Here is a 19,493-nt window from a genome sequence, read left to right as displayed (position 1 = left end):
GAGCTCGAAAGCGAGGAGCAGGAGGGAATCAATGTGGGAGGAGAGCTTCTGCAGACGAGTGAGCCGCCAACAAGCAACACAGTAGAAAAGGGGGGCAAGAGATCAGAGAGGGATAATTTCTTTTTGCCTGCATCGTGTCAAAAGGAGAGAGAGAGAGAGAGATATAATGCAAAGTAATGTCTTTTGACCAGCTATTATTGCTAAACTAATGTCTTTGACTAATTTCATTTATAAATTTCTCTGACTTGTGGTGTATTTTATTCGTGGTAAGCCTCGTGATTTTATCACTTGTTTTATTACTTAAAGGTTGAAAATGTTCACAAGTTGCAACATTCCAAAAATCAAGAAATGAGAGATTTTATAAGGTTTTTGTTTTAAGTGAACAGTGAGTGACACATGGAGGGTCTCTCGTGAGTATGGATATAGATGGTTTTCACCTTCTCATAACTATGTGGTGGAGGGCTCGAGAAAAGATAGGTCCACTTTATTCAAAGCTTGTTAAAATGAAAAATGACGAGAAGGTTCTCAAGCCGGCTCAAATAATGAAATTTTTAGTTATAATATGAAATTTCTAGTGTGATTATCCCTCTCAAATTTAGAGTTAGCCTGCTCATATGCGAGTGAAAGGTTCCAAAGCCGCGTCCACAAAAAAATGTTTCCAGAGCCCAGAGCCCTGAAGTATGTATTCTTTTGAATTTGAACTGTGACCAATGACGATGTCAAAGTTAAAACCCCCCCGTGGCCCTGATTATAAAAGCTTTCTAGACTAGCGCTGAACAATTCTTATTTCTCTCCACTTTGTCGTTGGTTTGCTTCCTTTTCTGTAGGCTGTTATCGTAGTTTTGTCGAAGTGCAGCTGCCATGGCGGAACACACCCTGCTTGTCCATTTCCTTCTCTGTTGCTTCTTGACATTAGCGTTGCAAAGCACTATGCGATCCGTGACAGGGGCAACTCAGAACTTCAGTATCTCAGGCTTGGATTCTCTCTCCCCCACCCGCCTGCCTCTCACCGCCTATGAAGGCATTGAAGCTTATGTAGCCTACATGCCCAACACTGTCGATTCACAGATACCCTCAGCATGGCTGCTCTTCATACCTGCACTCCCATCTTCCAACTCCTCCTTCATCCTCGCCTCCCTCGTCTACAAGCAGGTCTCTGAAAATAGGATGGGCGCCATTGTTTGGGTGGCCAATCGTCATCACCCCGTCTCCCGCAACTTCTCCCTCTCCCTCAATCAGACATCTGGCAACCTCATCTTGCTTGATGGCGATGGCTCCCTCGCCTGGTCGTCCAACATTACCTCTGTGCCGAATGGCACGGTCTCCATGGACCTCATCACGGACCCCTCTGGCTTTAATGTGCCCATTGGCACTCTTGTCCTTTCGGATTCTGCCAATTCCACACTCTGGCAAAGCTCCGATTTCCCCACTCACGCCCTTGGCCCCCCTCAGTTTTTTCAACCAGGTATGAGTCTTGTTAGCTGGGCATCCGCCTCCGACCCCTCTGACGGCCTGTATCGCCTAGTCATGGAAGCAGGAGGTCTTGCTCTCTATTATAATGGCTATCCTGAATCACCTCTGCCTTACTGGATGTGGAGCTATTATGGCCGTAATGATAGTTTCGGCATTACGCATACTTGCAAAAATTTGACACGGGCTTTTATGGATCCTGAAGGTGGTCTCATGCTCGGGCTGACTGATGTAGCATCACAGCAAGGGTCCATATCCTCGGATTTGTGTGTGGGTGCTCATAGTAATGGGGCTGTACCTAGCTTGCAAGAGGCTCAGTTTGCTAATTATGGAGCCATAGGCAATGATGACATTACCATTCTGTCCTTACAGTATGATGGTAATTTGATTGCTAATTCTATAGGTGCACCCTGGGCGAGTATCTATGATCTGTTTAGTGACAATAGATGCCTTCTTCCGGACTTCTGCGGGCCATATGGGATCTGCTCTGCCCCTTCAAATTGCGAATGTCCCTTCAGCTCTGATGGTTCTTTCCCATCGACATTCCCCGCAACCCATGCACAGGGCTGCCCGCTGATACGCCCCTTGACCTGTATGGATAACAGCATGTCAACTATGAATTCTGCAGGTCAGAGACTCATGAGGCTCGAGGGTGTGGACTATTTTCCAAACAAGTACTCTGCCCCTCTCAATCTCACATCACAAGAGACTTGCCAGGATGTTTGTCTACAGAACTGCCCATGTCTTGCGGCATTTTGGCACGACCATTCCAAGTCTTGCTTCCATGCCAGTCACTTTGTCAGTAGCTTGCAAGGCTCCTTGAACAGTAGCTACATAGCTTTTCTCAAGGTGGAGGCTGTTCCCAATGACTCGGACTCAAATCAAAGAAGGCTCGTGATTGGGCTAGCGTCTGGTGCAGCTGCTTTGCTCGTCTTGGCGGTCTTGGTGGCAGCAATAGTCGTGTACTATCGAAAGTTCTATGGGGCAGATGATGATGCCAATGCAGAGGATGCATTGTGGAGCCATATACCCGGACTGCCTCGGAGGTTTTCTTACAAAGAGCTTCAGTCCATCACCAACAACTTTAGTGAACAGATGGGAAAGGGTGGATTTGGAACTGTGTATGCTGGTGCTCTTCAAGATGGAACCAAGGTGGCTGTGAAGCGATTGGAAAGCTTGAGGCAAGGGGCGAAGGAGTTCCGAGCTGAGGTGGTTATCTTAGGGGGAGTGCATCACTATAATCTGGTTGAATTGGTAGGATATTGCGCTGAAGGCAGTAGCCACCGGCTTTTAGTGTATGAGTACATGGCTAATAGCTCTCTTGACCAGTGGCTGTTTACCACAAAAGATCAGCAGGAGCCCTGTACTCCCTTGCCATGGACGCATAGATTCAATATTGCTGTCGGAGCCGCGAGAGGCCTCGCATATCTTCATGGAGGGTGTAAAGATACCGTGGTTCATCTAGACATCAAGCCTCAAAACATTCTGTTGGATGATAATTTTGTTGCCAAAGTCTCAGATTTTGGGCTGTCAACATTGATGGGCAGGGATGAGACACATGTAATTACGACTATGCGAGGCACTCCAGGATATCTTGCCCCTGAGTGGCTCGCTGAGGGGTCGGAAATTTCCGCTAAGTGTGATGTTTTCAGCTATGGAAAGCTACTCATGGAGTTGCTTGGTGCACGAAAGAACCTCGACCCTTCCTTGGTCGAAGGGCAAGAGAAGATGTACTTCCCTGCATGGCTTTACCTTCACATGACGCATGAAGGGGGAGCACAAGATGCCGATTTGAAACAAATAGCAGGAGTGGAGACCTTGGAAGACTTGATGCAAGCCAAGATGATGATGAAGACAGCATTCTTGTGTGTTCTTGAAAACCCTAGCCAGAGGCCTTCCATGGAGACAGTGGTCCACATGTTAGAGGGGCGTATGGCCATGCTGGAACAACTCAATTTGTCTGACCTCTTTCATGGCCTCCATTTTGCACTGAGGATGCCATCGCCGAGTTTGGCCAATGATCGGATTGAGAAGGCGCTTGCCTTCATTTTTGAGTCTTCTACTTCTCTAGGTGAATATGCAGAATCGGGACAAGGTGGTGCTGGGGAGCCCTTCTCTCTCAAAGTCTCTGCAAGGTGATGAAGGACATGGGAAGCATCCTAATTGCAGAGGCATGTGAGAAGAGCAACTATCATAAGAGCATCAATATAACCCCAAGGTGGAAGGTTCGAGGCTCACGGCCTGCGATAGATGGGTGTCTTCCACTTTCCCCACTGGCGAAGTTGTTCCCATGGTATGGCCCCTTGTGGGTGGAATGTACAGCAATGTACATTTGTAATACACGGATTTGTAAAGAGTTCTCCCTACTTACTTCCCCGGAAGATGATAAAAAGACAAACTATCATAGGGCATCAGTATTGGATCAATATGTTCGGCCTCTTAATGTCGTCGCAAGGTTCGAGGCTCACGGCCTGCGATAGATGGGTGTCTCCCACTTTCTCACATGGTGATGTCAAAGCCATTCAAAAAGCTTATAGGTGGCAAAGGTGGAGAGACCTGCGTTTTTCCATGTATGAGTCCTCTAGGCTGATTCTAGCCCAAAGATACCTCCAGTTGTAATTATTTTTCTTTCTCTTGGGAGGATGCCCCCTTTCCCTCCTAAGGGGTCTTTGTGCTTTCCTTTCCTTTTATAATTCAACTCTTTTCTATAAATAAATAAAAAAAAACCCACCTAAATTTTGAGGAAAAAGCAAATCTAATAGGTAATCACTAATTGTTTCAAAATCTCTTGTTTGAGAACTCATACAAGGGAGTTGTGCATGCTTAATTTTTCCTCAACACCCTAGGGACGACACATCCACTCACAGTCTTACCATTATGCTTGTGTACTTGTTTTCTTATGTAAGGAAATGGTAGCATAATATTGAATGATTTTGGTCTGCCCTCGATTCTAGTTCACATCGAGTTTATGCTGAGTTCAAATTCACACCATCGTAATGTAGTGCACATAGTTGTGGAGTTCACATGCAAGTTCACAAAGCGAGTTCACATTCGCCCAAGTTTACACTTCATTTACATCAAGTTCACATTTAGGATCAATGGTTGTGATCGTTGTCAACACACGGCACCGATTTTTTACCATAGATTGGTAATGAGGATGGGTCCCATGGTGTCTTGAAAGAAGTGGTAGCGTTGGGATCAATGGGAAGGAGTTGAGGCACGGGTATTGGGATGACATGGAGTGTTTGACATTTGGAGAGGGGGGGGGGGGGGGGGCACGTTCGACCATATACATTGAGTTTTAGCGCAAAGTTCGTCTAGGGAATTGTAGTTGGTGGGAACTTGCCCCTGGAGATAGTCTACACAGAAGTCACTTCTACGAGTTACCTTATAGAATTACCAATAGTTACCAGTTCCTGTATGACTTTATAGTCAATCAGAACCTACTACAAGCACCTATAAATATAACCCATTACTTCAATTTTGGGAGTCTATCGGTTTCGGTCTATCAGTAGATTGGAACTCTTGTATCATTTGTAGCTATCGCTAGTTTTTGAGCACTAAGTGATGTGTCATTTGTACTTTCAGACTTGTACTTCTGAACAGTTTATGAACTTGAATCTCTAATTTCGGTTGTCTCAATTTATGTCATCTGAAAGCTTTCATTTTAGTTCAGTTATCGGTCTGACTTTTTCACATGGTCATCTGAAGTCTGATTAAGTTCATCTCTCCTGATCTGCTTATGAAAAGAGAGAGTTTTCTTTGAGATAGTTCTTTAGAGGAGACTAGAAGTTATGCCGGGCTGATTTCTTTACACATTTACACACTAGAACATTTAGAACAATGCACATAATTTAAAGAGAATACCATAATTAAGATTGACAACTTGTTGAGGACCGGATTTGCTTGGAGTCGAGTCCCCCCTCCAAAAGGTCTTTGTATAATAATTTTCGCTCGAAGAGAGCTTTTGTTACAACACAACTTGTGCTCTTGTCAAGATTTCCTCAAGCCAAGAAGATGGTGTTCTTCAAGATTCCATGGTATAACCCTCCTTTCCAAGTGCTAAACACCTCCGCGGGAAGAAAGAACTGCTAGGTAAGAGGTAGATGAGGATGAAAGTACTATTTTTCAAGGAGGGGAGTTTGTACTTTGTATACACTTACACAATGGGCCAACTCTTAGCATAGCTTAGCACAATTGAGTAGTATAGATGAAGAAGAAGGAGATGTAGCTTTCACTTGCTTGGATTTGCATCCGTAGCCAAGCTCTCGACCATAGAGTCTACCTCTAGAGCGAGAGAGAGAGAGAGAGAGAGAGAGAGAGAGAGAGAGAGAGAGAGAGAGAGATTGGTTGTCCACACTTAGCACTTGAGAGTGTGTGAATGAGGGTGAAGAAAATAGAAAAATTCCTAATGAATCCTTGCTTTTAATTCATGCAAAACTTGCTAATAAACTTTAGGAATGCTTACCACTTATCTAATGAGAGGTGAACACCCAAAAATGCAACTTATGCATATTCAAATACTTGTCCCCACTTCCTAATCTTAAAAGATTTGCCCCCCTCTCTCTTGGACTTTTCTTGGCAAGTGTACACACACACACACACTCTGACACACACTTGTTGAGTTCACACAAAGCAAGCATGTGCTACTTTGGACATGTGGCCTAGCCAAGCTTAGAAAAAAAGGACTACAATCAACTTTCTAAATGAGGAAGGATTGATCTAAAACCTTAGCTTTTCCCTTTCACTTATTAAAAACCATGTTGGGAGAAGAGGGGGGAGATTGACCGCTTAAAGTACTCAACATAAGCTTTCAAGCCATCACCATCAAATTGTCCACCTCTTCTTCCAATTTCCAAGCACACACACTCACCTAGACTATGACACACACACACACACACACACAGTAAACAGAGAATTGATATAGACAAGCTTGTAAGGGGATGTAAGAGATGTGTAAGAGATGTAGACTAGATTTAGAGAGTACACAGCAAATCAACCATAGCTTCAGAGAGTAGAGAAGAGAATCTGCAAGAGAAAGGCCTAAATCTAGCCCCAAACTCCACGGCACCTCACTTGTGGAGTTGGTATTTAATATATTACTTTGAGTTTAAGGTGCCAAAAATTGAGGCCCCTCTTTTACAACCACTTTACTTTTGCAAATGAGTGAAGCTCATTAGTTCTTGCATGACCCATAAGGGGAGTTCCCACTACAACTATTTACAGAGCCATAGTGGCTTATTGAAATGATGTTCTAAGATACTGTGCAAATATAAAATGGCCAAGAGTAATTGCCGTCGCCTCTTCATCAACTCCCCGCATTCCACTCTACAAAATCATCATCAACTCAATTAGTAAAATAAATAGACAGCACATAATTAACCATTACGCCCAGCTATCCCAATTGCAGTTAACCACTACAACAGGAGGGTGCCCAGTCTCGTAACATCCCTCCCACCAGGGATAGCAACTGTCCTCAGTTGCTCAATAGAGAAATCAACTGGACCGTGAGTGATGGAAAGTGTGGAGAAGGTTGGGAAAGTTGCGAAAAAACTTTTTAGGCATCCATTTGGCATCCTCTCTAGGGTGGCCCTTGAAAGTCAAAAGGTAACGGTTATAAACCATTCCAGTGCGTGTAGTGGTGGTCTCATGGTCAACTATTTTGTCAGGGATGAGTTGCTCTTCTTGGTCTACAAGTGAAGGTGGGTCTTCGTAAATGTGGTGTGTAGGTAGGGGTCCTCTGAATGGTCGTAAAAGACTAATGTGAAATGCATTGTGAATGTGCCAATGTGCAGGTAATTCTAAACGAAAAGAAACATCATTAATGATAGCTGAAATTTTGAAAGGTCCATAAAAACGAGGAGCAAGCTTAACAAAGACATTAGTATCAACACTTTTGATCCTTCGTTTTTCGATGCGAAGTAAAACATGATCACCTTCTTTGAATTGGTGTACCTTGCGGTGCTTGTTAGCATGCTTGGTGTAAAGTTCTTATGAGTGTTTAATGGCAGAATGCACACTTGCATAAATATCATGAAAGTCGGTAGTGAAATCATCAGCGGCAGGCACAACATTAGAAAGACGTGAAGCAGGAGTAGGAAGTGAGTGACCGTATACAATTTCAAAGGGAGATTTACCCGTGGCAGTGTGAGTGGTGTTGTTGTATGCAAATTGCAAAATATGTAGGTAGTCATCCCATTTCTTAGATTGAGAGAACACATAAGCCTTCAACAAGTCAATAATAGTGCGGTTGGTGACTTCGGTTTGACCATTAGATTCAGGATGAAATGCAGAAGTAAAGTCAAGTGTAGTGCCAAGATTTTCAAATACAGTAGTCCAAAAAGCACTACAAAATTTTGAGTCTCGATCGGAAATAATCACTTTAGGCAAACCATGATGTGGAAAAACAGTCTTCAGAAACAAAAGTGCAGCTTGATGTGCTGTGAGTGTTTTCTTACACGGAACAAAATACGCTTGTTTAGAGAAACGATCAATAATAGTCCATATCATGTCATGTTTGTGCATTGTGAGTGGGAAACCAGTAACAAAATCCATGGAAATATGTTCCCAAGGTCTTTCAGGAATGGGGAGAGGGTGTAAAAGTCCCAATTTCTTACCTGTAGCTGCTTTGATTTTTTGACAAATCAAACAAGTTGACAAATACTGTTTAACATCCATTTTCATAGCAGGCCAATAGAAATCACGACATAAATTTTGAAAAGTTGCAGCAAATCCTCTATGTCCAGCATAATGGGGTTTGTGCAATTCTTCAATAATTAATGTATGGAAAGGTTTAGTCACACACAATTTTTGTTTGAAATAAAGGAAGTTTTCTTAAATAGTGTATTCGAGAAATGTGTGTACAGAATTATCAAGCATGTGCAACCATGTCGTTTTGAAGTCATCGTCATGTGCATAAGTGTCAGGCATAGTGTCAAATGAACTTCCCGTAATGGTTGATAGATGATTAAGTGAGGGTCGTCTACTCAAAGCATCGGCTACAACGTTTTCTTTACCAGGTTGGTATTGAATGTTGGGCTGAAAACTTTGAATAAAAGCGGCCCACTTAATATGTCTATCATCTATTAAAGGCTGAGAAAGTAAATATTTGATACTTTGTTGATCAGTTTTAATGATCAAGTCAGTACCCATTACATAGTGTTTCCAGATTTTCAATGCATGTACCACAGCAGTCAATTCTTTATCATAAGTACTGAACTTTATTTCAGACGGTTTGAATTTACGACTTTCGAAAGCAATGGGATGGTTATCTTGCATAAGGACTGCACCGATACCTTTACCACTAGCATCAGTGACTACCACAAAGAATGGTCGTTCAAAATCAGGCAATTGCAATACAGGTGCATTAGTCAAAGCATGTTTAAGTGCATTAAATGAGCTTTCTTGCAAATCAGTCCATTCATAAGGCGTGTTTTTCTTCAACAAGAGAGTCAAATAATATGCTTTGTAAGCAAAATTACGAACAAATTTCCTGTAATAGCTGCAAAGACCAAGAAAAGATCGTAGCTCATGCAAGTTTTTGGGTCTAGGCCAGGATTGAATGGCTTCAATTTTCTTTGGATCGACATGAATTCCTTTACCCGATACAATATGTCCCAAATATTCAATTTCAGATTGGAAAAATGAACTCTTTTCAGGATTCAAATACAAGTGATTTTGTGCAAGCAGATCAAATACACGTGTTAAATGTTGCTTATGGTCTTCTTCAGATTTACTGAATACCAAAATGTCACCAAAAAATACAATCACAAAATCTTGATGGTCAATGAAAATTCGATTCATCATGCGTGTGAATATAGCTGGTGCATTTGTCAAACCAAATGGCATGACAAGAAATTCATAGTGCCCAGTTTGTGTTCTGAAAGCAGTTTTGTAGACATCATGTTCAAACATTTTGACTTGGTGATATCTTGATTTAAGGTCAATTTTGCTAAAGATGTTTGCCCCTTTCAGTTTGTCTAGTAGATCATCCACTCTAGGAATAGGAAACCTATTCTTAATGGTGATCTTGTTTAAAGCCCTGTAGTCGATACACATACGAAAGGTTCCATTTTTCTTCTTGACAAGAAGTACTGGAGCTCCGTATGGTGAACTACTAGGTCGGATTAGGCCTCGGTCAAGTAAATCAGTGATTTGAGTTTGTATTTCCCTGTGTGCAGTAGGATTTACACGATAAGGTGCTCTACAAGGAGGTTCACTACCCGGTATGATGTCAATTTGGTGGTCTTCTGGGCGTGATGGTGGAATTCTAGGTGGGAGATCATGCATGAAACAATCTTTAAATTGTGAGAGAAATTCATCGTGTGTGGAGTTACGTGAAGTTTCAGTTTCAACAGAAATTTGATTTACCAATACTAGATATGTTTTCCCCTGTTTTCGAATTGCTCGTTTGGCTTGAGTGTGAGAGAGGAGTGGAAATTTTTTATGTGCCAGTGTTGCTTGGATGGAGAATTTTTTATTATTATGAGTGAGAGACATTGTACGTGTTTTATAATTAATCAACGGGTCAAATTCATGACGAAATGGCATTCTCAAAATCATATCGAGTCCATGCAATGGTGCTACCAAAAATGTACGTGCTTGTGTGAATTCACCAATGCAAACTTCAACAGTGACTTGAGTTTTACAATTAAAACGTTGATTATTAAAAACAGTTTTGACCTTGTGGGGTGATGAAATTTCAGAGAGCGATAGTTGTTGTGCCAATCGTGTGGAAATGAAATCATGGCTACTACCATCATCTAGCAGAATGGTGACATTTTCACCCTTAACAGTGCCTTGCACTTTAAACAAAGTGTGAGGAGATATAGGAGTACCTGAGGATGGGTTGTCATCGTTATCATAATCAGGATCATATCCCTCACCGTAGTTCACTTCCACTTCATTGTCGTCGGGTGTAGCATCTTCGATGAGGTTAAGAGTAGCTCCGTTGGGGCAGTTGTTGTTGAAGGGTTTTTGACTTGAATTCCTGTTGACTCCATTTGAATGGCCATTGGATTGACCATTGCCCTTAGCATGACCATTTGGGCACTTATCTGCATAGTGACCATACTGAAAGCATTTAAAACACTTCACCTTTTTGTTACCATTAGAATTTGGAGGAAAACGCTGGTTGAAAGGATGTTGGTCGCCTCGTTGCTGAGTGTTGTTGTGGTTGTTGCTCGTATGAGGTTGAGCAGTGGCAGGAGGATTGTCAAATCTTCGTCTTTTGAAAAAGGTACGGCTTTGGTATTTGCTTCTGTCAGAGTTAAGAGAGAAAGGAGGTCTCTTGTTGCGGTTAGTGTTAGCAGGTTGATCAGTGTGAGAGGAATGTCCACCTTTCTTCTTTTCTGCGTTGAGCGCCAAGTTAATGGCCTTTGACAGAGAATCTGGTTCGAACATATCTACCTCAGCACTAATTTGTAGTGCCAAGCCTGATATGTACTTTCGCTTCAATTTCCTGCGACTAACATGTTCAATAGCTTGCAATTGAATTAAACAATTCCAAAAACGGTCAGTGTAACCCTGTACATCTTCATTTCTACCCTGTCGAATTAAATCCCATTGACGTCGTGCTTTAGCTTTGTACTGTGTTGGCAAAAATTGGGGTAAAAACACTTTTTTGAATGCATTCCAGGTGCGTGGTCTTCTTCCATGTTGTTTGGTGGCGTTCCACCACAATGCAGCGCTGCTAGTGAGATGATTGGATGCACACTTTACCATTTCACGCTCGGGAAAGTCTTCATCATGAAAGTAGTCATCTAACTGACTAACCCATGCTAGAACCGTACTAGCATCTTTAGTGCCATCAAAATCTTTGAAAGTAAAGGCTTTTCTGCTAATTTTGTATTTCTTGGGTGCCGATGCAGATTCGGTGAGTGCAGAATGTAATAATTTATCTTCAAGTTCTTGCCTTCGTATGCGTTCATATGTGAGTGACTGCTGCAAATTTTGAAGTTGCTCTGCAATCGTGGGTGCATGAGAAAGATGTGCCATGATTGCGTACTTTTCTTTTTCTTTTTTCTTTTTTCTTTTCTCTTTTTTTCTTTCTTTTTCTTAAAAAGAATAAATAATTAAATGGTAATGCTTAAAAAGGCTATTTGGTGATATTCACAGATGCAATATGCGGAATAAAATAAAATAAATAACAGAAATGTAATGTACTTAGCTGAAAAAGAGCGGTGGCGTCCAGTCCAGAATGGCGATGCGCTAGGAAATTGCCAGAGAATAGACAGTCCGACGGTGTGTCACCGAGCCAGTTGAATTTCGTGGCACCCGATCTCCCGTATCTCAAAAGCAATGGCAATCAGCAATCCCGAAAGACAGCCGAAGATTTTTTTTTTTTTGAAGGTTGGCGGCCCAAGAATTCTTAATGAAGGCGGAGTATGTGTTTTTTACGGTTGTGTTTGTAGTGGTGCCGACTAAGGGGTGCAAGGCTTACTAATTGTGTCCAAAGCCAAAGTGTTGAGGATATTGAAAGGGTGTTTGTCTTCTTTGAAGGTTATTAAGCTTGAAGATGAAATGGACGGCTGACCACTGACTCCACGGCACGTCACTTGTGGAGTTGGTATTTAATATATTACTTTGAGTTTAAGGTGCCAAAAATTGAGGCCCCTCTTTTACAACCACTTTACTTTTGCAAATGAGTGAAGCTCATTAGTTCTTGCATGACCCATAAGGGGAGTTCCCACTACAACTATTTACAGAGCCATAGTGGCTTATTGAAATGATGTTCTAAGATACTGTGCAAATATAAAATGGCCAAGAGTAATTGCCGTCGCCTCTTCATCAACTCCCCGCATTCCACTCTACAAAATCATCATCAACTCAATTAGTAAAATAAATAGACAGCACATAATTAACCATTACGTCCAGCTATCCCAATTGCAGTTAACCACTACAACAGGAGGGTGCCCAGTCTCGTAACAAACCATAAAATTATCCTTCAATTAAAATAGCTCGGACACAAGACCTTTGCAAAAACCTTTGGAAGCTTTATAAAGCTAACCCAGGCTACAATCTACCAACTAATTTAGGACTTGCTAAACTAAGATGAAATTGGGAAAAAATAAAACTCACCCTCGGGCTCTAAAACTTCACCTTCTATGAAAAACCTTCGCATAATGCTTTGGAGGTGCCACCAAGCTACTCCCAATTTCCAAAACCTACTAAATTTAGAAAGCGCATGTGTGCATGGATTTTGATTGAGTTCAGAAGTAAGAAATTAAGAGAATAGGAGGTACAACCACCAACCCAAAAGTTTGACGATCTGGTGCAAAGAGCTCTATAATTAGAGGAACAATCTAAGAAAGAGAAGGACTGAAAATAAAAAGAGAGTTCCATTTCCAGTGAATCATCTAATGAAGAATCGTCAACCAACTCCAAATTTTTGGATAGTGATTCACAAGACACATCCAAAGGTAGGAAGACAGAAGATTGAACTAAAAAGATTGAGGCTCTATCCAAGCAAGTATTTAGACCAAATCTTTAGTAGGAAAAGTAAAGACCTGTTGTACGAAATGCAAGTCAAAGGAGCATAGGTCTAATGAATGTCACCAATGCACTTACAGGAAAGATTATGGGTACCTACAAAATAATTTTAAGATCACAATGCATCATTTTGAGGAAGGGAAAGATGTTTCCATGATAGTTATGAAAAATCCAAAACCAATCGAGCAAGAAAGGCTACTTGCTAACATAGACAATGAAGCCAATACCAACAATATGGCTGGAAGAGGACACTATAATATTTTTTTGGGTAGAGGTAGAGATCACTTTACGAGATGTAATTTTAGCTACTACACCTATGGAAAATATGGACACTTTGTAGTGCAATGTCTAGATAATCTGAAAGCTAAAGTGACTAAGGAAAAGGTGGCATAGCCAATTCAAGTGTTGATGATCACTAGAAGGATGGGCATTGTCATTAAAGAATTACTAAATGAGACATCTAGTCAAACAAGGCACGGTGAAGAGGCTCATAAGTCGGAGAAGCAGAGAGTTGTATAAAAGGCCAAGGGAAAGGCCAAAGAAGTGAATGCATGGAAGAAGAAGAGGGTGCTAGCAACTCAGATAACTCAATATTTGGAGAAGAATGCCAAAAAATCCAAAATGATTAGATGCCATAACCATTCAAAGACTTTTGTTGAAAGCTTCAAAAGCTCTAGAGAAGGAAATCCAAGCTTTTGAATCTGGTAAGACCAGTGCTGAAGTAGAAACTGAACTAGCAAAAGGCTCGAAAGAGCATCTTGAAAAAAAGAGGTGCAAAAAACCTATGTAGACTTGGTTGAAGCTGATAAACAGGATCTAGAGACAGAAAATATTTAATAACAACAATTTGAATCTCCAAAAAAGGATCCATCACCTACGAGCCACAAGAGACTAGTAGAGGCAAGGCACTATGATGATGGTTTTCTAAAGAGGAGGTCATCTAGCTCAGATAACAGTTTTTGGGAATGAACAATATCAGATGGGTTGAAGCATGCATAGGTGGTACCAATTTTTGCACCTTTTGGTGGTACCACCAATAGACCCTAGAAGGAGGGAACTTTATTGTTTTTCAAATGTGGTAAAGGGAGATAGAGGGAACTTTCATGTTGCATGCAAATTTATTTATTTTTTGAAAAGCATGCAAAATCTAGGTGTATCTGCATGCGGGGTATTATGGCATGGAGTGGGGTCCTCGTTTTTCAAAAACCTCATTAAGAATTGAGGTGGCTGATGTGGCCCTATCTGACGTCTATGCGCAAAGCTAAATTGCTCTCCTCTTCTCCACCCTTCTCAAAAAAGTTGTCCTGCTTGTGACGACAACGGCAAGGCCGGACTAGACAAGGGCAAGGCCGGGCTAGGCAGTGTGGAAAGGGAGTCCAACTAGGGCTAGGAGCCATGCTATATAGTGGGTGGTTGGGAGGTGGACTCCTAGGTTCTAGTTCCCCTTTGCAAGGAGAAGCCGCCTGTAGGCCAACTGCACCAAACTACGCCCTTGCGGGCTCTATGGCATCGCGCCGGTGAGGGGACCAATTCCTGTGCCTGTAGCAGGCACAGACGAGCATCATACGAGGCGGTGGGAGCTTTGCTCAACCCCTCGCGTTGTCTACAAGCGGCCATAGCCGGTGAGCAACTCGAATTTCACACCCGACGGGTGCCCAAACCCATTGGTGGTTAGTGGCCAAGTTTTTTTTCAATAACTAGGGGACGGTACCCACAGTGGGGGTACCCCCCCCCCCCCCCCTCTTGTGAAGCTTTGGCTAAGCTCGGCATCTTGACACGGCCGGCAAGTACATCCACCACACACATTCTCTGCGTATTATCGACAGAAAATCAGAAATTTAATAAAGCATCTCAAGGGGAGTTCAAAGTGACATTATTTTTCAAAATCGATTACGGTTGAACGCAACTCTACCCATAATTGATTTGGTTACAAGGGATTAAGGAATTCCCTACACGGTGGACATTTCGGATCGATTTCCACTTGGATAATATTGACTTTGACGGAATTAGCAAGGCTAATTAAACTTTGCAAGTGCTCTCAATATCATGTATTTTTCTAAATATTCCTTTAACTGCAGTGTGTTGCCATGGATTCAGATATCATTATGACTTTTGATTTTGGGCAAAGTACGCCCGATCCTATCCATGATGGCCCGTGGCCGGATGCTCCCAAGGAGAGTACCCGCGATGCTACGGTAGATGATGACACTTATGAATTGCTCGATATTCAAGAATTTCGTGCACTTCAGACAAGCATATCAGTTATGGAAGGAAATTTTAAATTTTTAAATAAAAATGTCACTAAATTATCCACATTAGTGATTCAATTAATGCAACAGCAGTCCAAGGGTCCTGCTAACATGCACATGCATGAGCACGTTGCTACACAGGGGCAAGCCCCTTCTAATCAAGGACAAGGTCCAACTACTGATACTTTGTACATTCCTCACTGCAAAAGAGGTGGATGAGTTTTTGAAAAACACCAAACCACCAACTTTTAAAGGAGAAGACCGAGACCGCAATAAGGATGCAGTGAATATCTTTTTCAATAAGTGGGATGGAATTCACGCCTTACGGTGTACTTCGGACGCAGTCAGAGCACTGCAAACGAGCCTGTTGAAATTAGGGTTGCAGAGAAACACACATAGCTTGGAGAAGACGAAGGAAGCTCGAGGCACACAATAGAGAGTGTGCTACTTAGTGTGCAATGGAAAGATAGATAGCCCTAGAGTGATGGGCGTATATACAATGCACGGGGGGAAAAACCTCCTAAAGAGGGAGAAAATGCCCTGGCGGTCCTAGTGTGTTCACACACATCACTACCACATGTATATGGTAACAAATTCCCCCTGGAGTGATGCGGTGAACGAGAGCTGGCACATGAGTAAAGGGAAGTGCCATGCCCTAAGGACAAGATCAGTCCACAAAGGGGAGTAAGCCCAAAGCTTTGCGGAAAGCTTCAATCTTCTCACGAGACAATGCCTTTGTGAAAAGATCTGCAAGGTTGTCCTGTGTTGGTGCTACAATCGGAAGCCTAGCTGCCCTGCAAAATACTTGAAAATCGCACATAGCAAGACATAAACCGACTAATCGACATACCTGGCAACCACATAGACGCATAATCGCGAGATACACGAACAGAGGGAGACAGAGTGCGAGAGAGATCAATACGGCTCGTACAGGCACACCTCCTAGAATGGAGTACTACGTCGGCACGGCGAGAGAGAAGAGAGGGGCGGAGAGAGAAAGACACAAGCACTGGGTGCAATCTCTCCCCGTGCAAGAGTGACCATTTCCCTCTTGCACGTATTTGTTATATAGATTTCTTGAATGGTCAAATTGGTTACAAACTGGTCGGCCGGTCATAATTGGCCAAAAGTCATAAATGAGCACTTGAATAATAAAATGTACATGATATACAAATACATTTGCATAGGCCAAGCTAGGTCTAGTCTTTTCCACCTGTCAGCTGCAATAAGTAATGAAATGTCAATTCTATAACATACCTCTCCGTTGGAAAGCAACTGTCCTCAGTTGCGAAGATAAAAATCTGCAAAAAATACTTGTCAAAAACAATGATTAGTATGTTGTGTCAAAAACATCACATAAAAGAAAAATTTATGAAACAAAACAACATTAGCTTATGCCTGCCGTCATCCACATACTACCTATTCTAGTGTCCCATACCACTAGAATAAGTAGTATATGTCATATCCTGATGAATCAAGATATCATTGGTCACACTCATTAATGTATAAATCAATTCTCATCAATCTCAAGTTCACTTCGATAAATACTGTCGCGACAGAAAACCATCATATACCAATTCCAAATCCAATTCCAAGTATCCTTCATTTTCTATACCCGGGTAACAAAATCATACTAGTTACAGTGGTGGCCAGCCACTACAGTATGATTTTGTGATTGGTGTAGCCTAAATCGGCGAATCTACACCAATAGGACGTGCTGTCTAAATTGGCAAATCTGCACTAATGCTGCCTAAATCGGCGAATCTGCATTTGGTATTGTTTGAAAGGTGTAAATCTTGTTGGGGTATAAAGCCCAATGTGGTCGCCCAGGTAAGTGGGCGGGCCGCCAGGTATGTACACATATTCTTTTGTAAAAACCTAATAAGAACTCACTATGCTCTACACATTACAGTAGAGCGAGTTCACCATATCGTCGTGCTCTTCTTCTCGCACTCTCTCTCGCGTCGCACTTCCGCTCGCACTCCTTCAACTGGTATCAGAGCTCAGATCGAGGCTCGGGACAGCACTGCAGGAGGCTAGAGTCACCAACTCAAATTGGAGTGAAATTCGATACGCGAAGACACGGCCCCAAATGCTGTGGGAAAGCCCGAAGGCCTTGGTGTTGCAGAATTTCATTCTGAGGTCATCTCGGCCACCGTCCGGCTTCGACAAAGGTCTGCGCAGGCCATTTTCGACTACGTGGTCTCGACGGGTGCAGATCCGACTCTCCAAATTTGGGGTTTTCGGCCTACGACTGCAGGTGCTGAGGATATCGACACTCCTAGAGTGTTGATTTGTGGCTGTCTACACATCGAAGGACGGCTCACAGTTCTTGGAGGCGTGTCACATACGACACGGGCGCATCTACACACAGACTATAGGCGACATCCACTAGTTCATCAAGTAGCTTGTGTTTGCTGCTTGATATTCCAGATTTCATCCTGACATTGCAGGTACTTCCACATGGGATGTATTGTCAGAGATGATGTATGTTTGTTGAGGGTTTGCTGGTTGTGAGTCACGCAGCAAACAACCGCCGCAACGGTTACAGCATATAGTGGGAAATTTGTGGATGTATGACTTTGTGGGAAGTCTATGTACTGTCAGATTTACTGCAGCCTTTGTTGAGGGTCGAGTGAGGTTTTATTGAGCTGGGGGATTCTTGAATGTTGAGATCCTTTCGGTGATACAGGTCTTGGAGCAATCCCTCGAGCACCCTTAGATAGGCAGCTAGGATGTATTGACTGTGAGTTAGACACTTGGGATTGCATCTTTGCTTTACTGTCGTTGAGGCATTGTCACAGTCTATGCTTACAGGACAGTGACAGGACAGTCAGAGACAGTACACGTGCAGGACAGGTTTACCCACAGCTTACAGTGTCAGAGAGACAGTGTTTTTTGAGCTGTTTTTTGGTCTGTTTTTGAGTACACCAGAGCCATTTTACAAAGGAGACTCTGCCGAAATTTATGCAGAATCTGAAGCTTTCTTGGTTCATTTGACAGGTTGATATTGGTTCAGAGGTCAGTTTACAAGGGAAACTCTGCCGAATTTTTCCCAGGAAAGTAAACCATTGTGAAGCATAGCTATGGCTGGATCACAGGACACTGCTCTTTACAATATCAAGAAGCTGGATGGAACCAATTTCCCATTGTGGAAGCAGCAGATTTGGCACGTGTTGGTACAAAAGAAGTAGATAAAACCTATAAAGCTCAAGGGGATAAAACCAGAAGATATGGACGAAGATGAATGGAGCGAAATGGATGAATTGGCACTTTCTACCATTATGTTGACTTTGGCAGAAAGCGTTTACTTCAATGTAGCATACGAGATGTCGGCTTATCAAGCATGGTTAAAGCTGAGTGATCTTTATGAGAAGCAGAGTGCAGCTTCACAGGTATACTGGCTTAAGAAGCTTGTTGACTTGAAGATGAAAGAAGGGACACCTATGTCCAATCATCTGAATGAATTCAACACAATCTATAGTCAGTTGTCAGCTCAAGGTGTCAAGTTTGATGAACCTATTAGAGCTATGTTCCTGTTGATCACATTGCCGGAAAGTTGGGACACTTTTCGCACAGCTTTGAGTAATTCTGCACCTCCAGATGGTTTAAACATAGCAGGTGTAGAAGGAAGTCTGCTTACTGAAGAAACCAATACAAAGACAATGGACAAAGGCAAAGGAACAGCCTTAGTTGTCAGGGGAAGGACCAAAGAAAAGTACAAAGGTGGAAAGAGGAATCAGTCTCGTAGCAAGTCCCGCAGTGCTAAAGGCAAGAGTGACATAGAATGCTACCATTGTGGCAAGAAGGGTCACATGAAAAGAGACTGCAGAGAATGGAAAGCAAAAAAAGGCAAAAAGAAAGCTGAAGACCATGGTGAGAAGAACAATTCCTCAGTGAAGATTCAAGAAATAAATGTGACAAACACTGTTGCAGAGGATGACAGTCTAGTGTCAAGAGACATCTACTTCTTGAAGAATACAATGGACTCAGCTCTTCTTATAGCATCTGATGGAAATGCACTGAGTGACTGGATTATAGACTCAGGGGCATCACTTCATGTGTCTCCAAACAAGGAGTGGTTTACCTCTTATGTGACCACTAAAGATCATGTTTGGCTAGGCAATGGGCAGACATGTGAGATCTTAGGTGTTGAAGATGTTCAATTGAAGTTTCAGAATGGCTCTTCTTTCACGCTGAAGAATGTGAGACTGTTCCCGCAATTACAAAGAGCTTGATTAGCACAGGTTTACTTGATGATGCTGGCTACATCACCACTTTTGG

The 19,493-nt window shown here is 42.4% G+C and overlaps 1 protein-coding gene across 1 annotated transcript; it reads left to right on the top strand.

Moving 5' to 3' along the window:
• Positions 1-785: 785 nt before the first annotated feature.
• LOC147440862 (G-type lectin S-receptor-like serine/threonine-protein kinase SD2-5) lies at positions 786-3,744 on the top strand. Its single transcript, XM_086482666.1, has one exon. The coding sequence runs from the start codon at positions 862-864 to the stop codon at positions 3,607-3,609; it is 2,748 nt and encodes a 915-aa protein (XP_086338792.1). The 5' UTR covers positions 786-861; the 3' UTR covers positions 3,610-3,744.
• Positions 3,745-19,493: the final 15,749 nt, after the last annotated feature.

Source organism: Adiantum capillus-veneris, chromosome 15 (assembly GCF_014529385.1).
Source record: "Adiantum capillus-veneris isolate H3 chromosome 15, ASM1452938v2, whole genome shotgun sequence".
NCBI classification, from domain to species: Eukaryota; Viridiplantae; Streptophyta; class Polypodiopsida; order Polypodiales; family Pteridaceae; genus Adiantum; species Adiantum capillus-veneris.
This window is presented reverse-complemented; position numbering and strand designations above follow the sequence as displayed.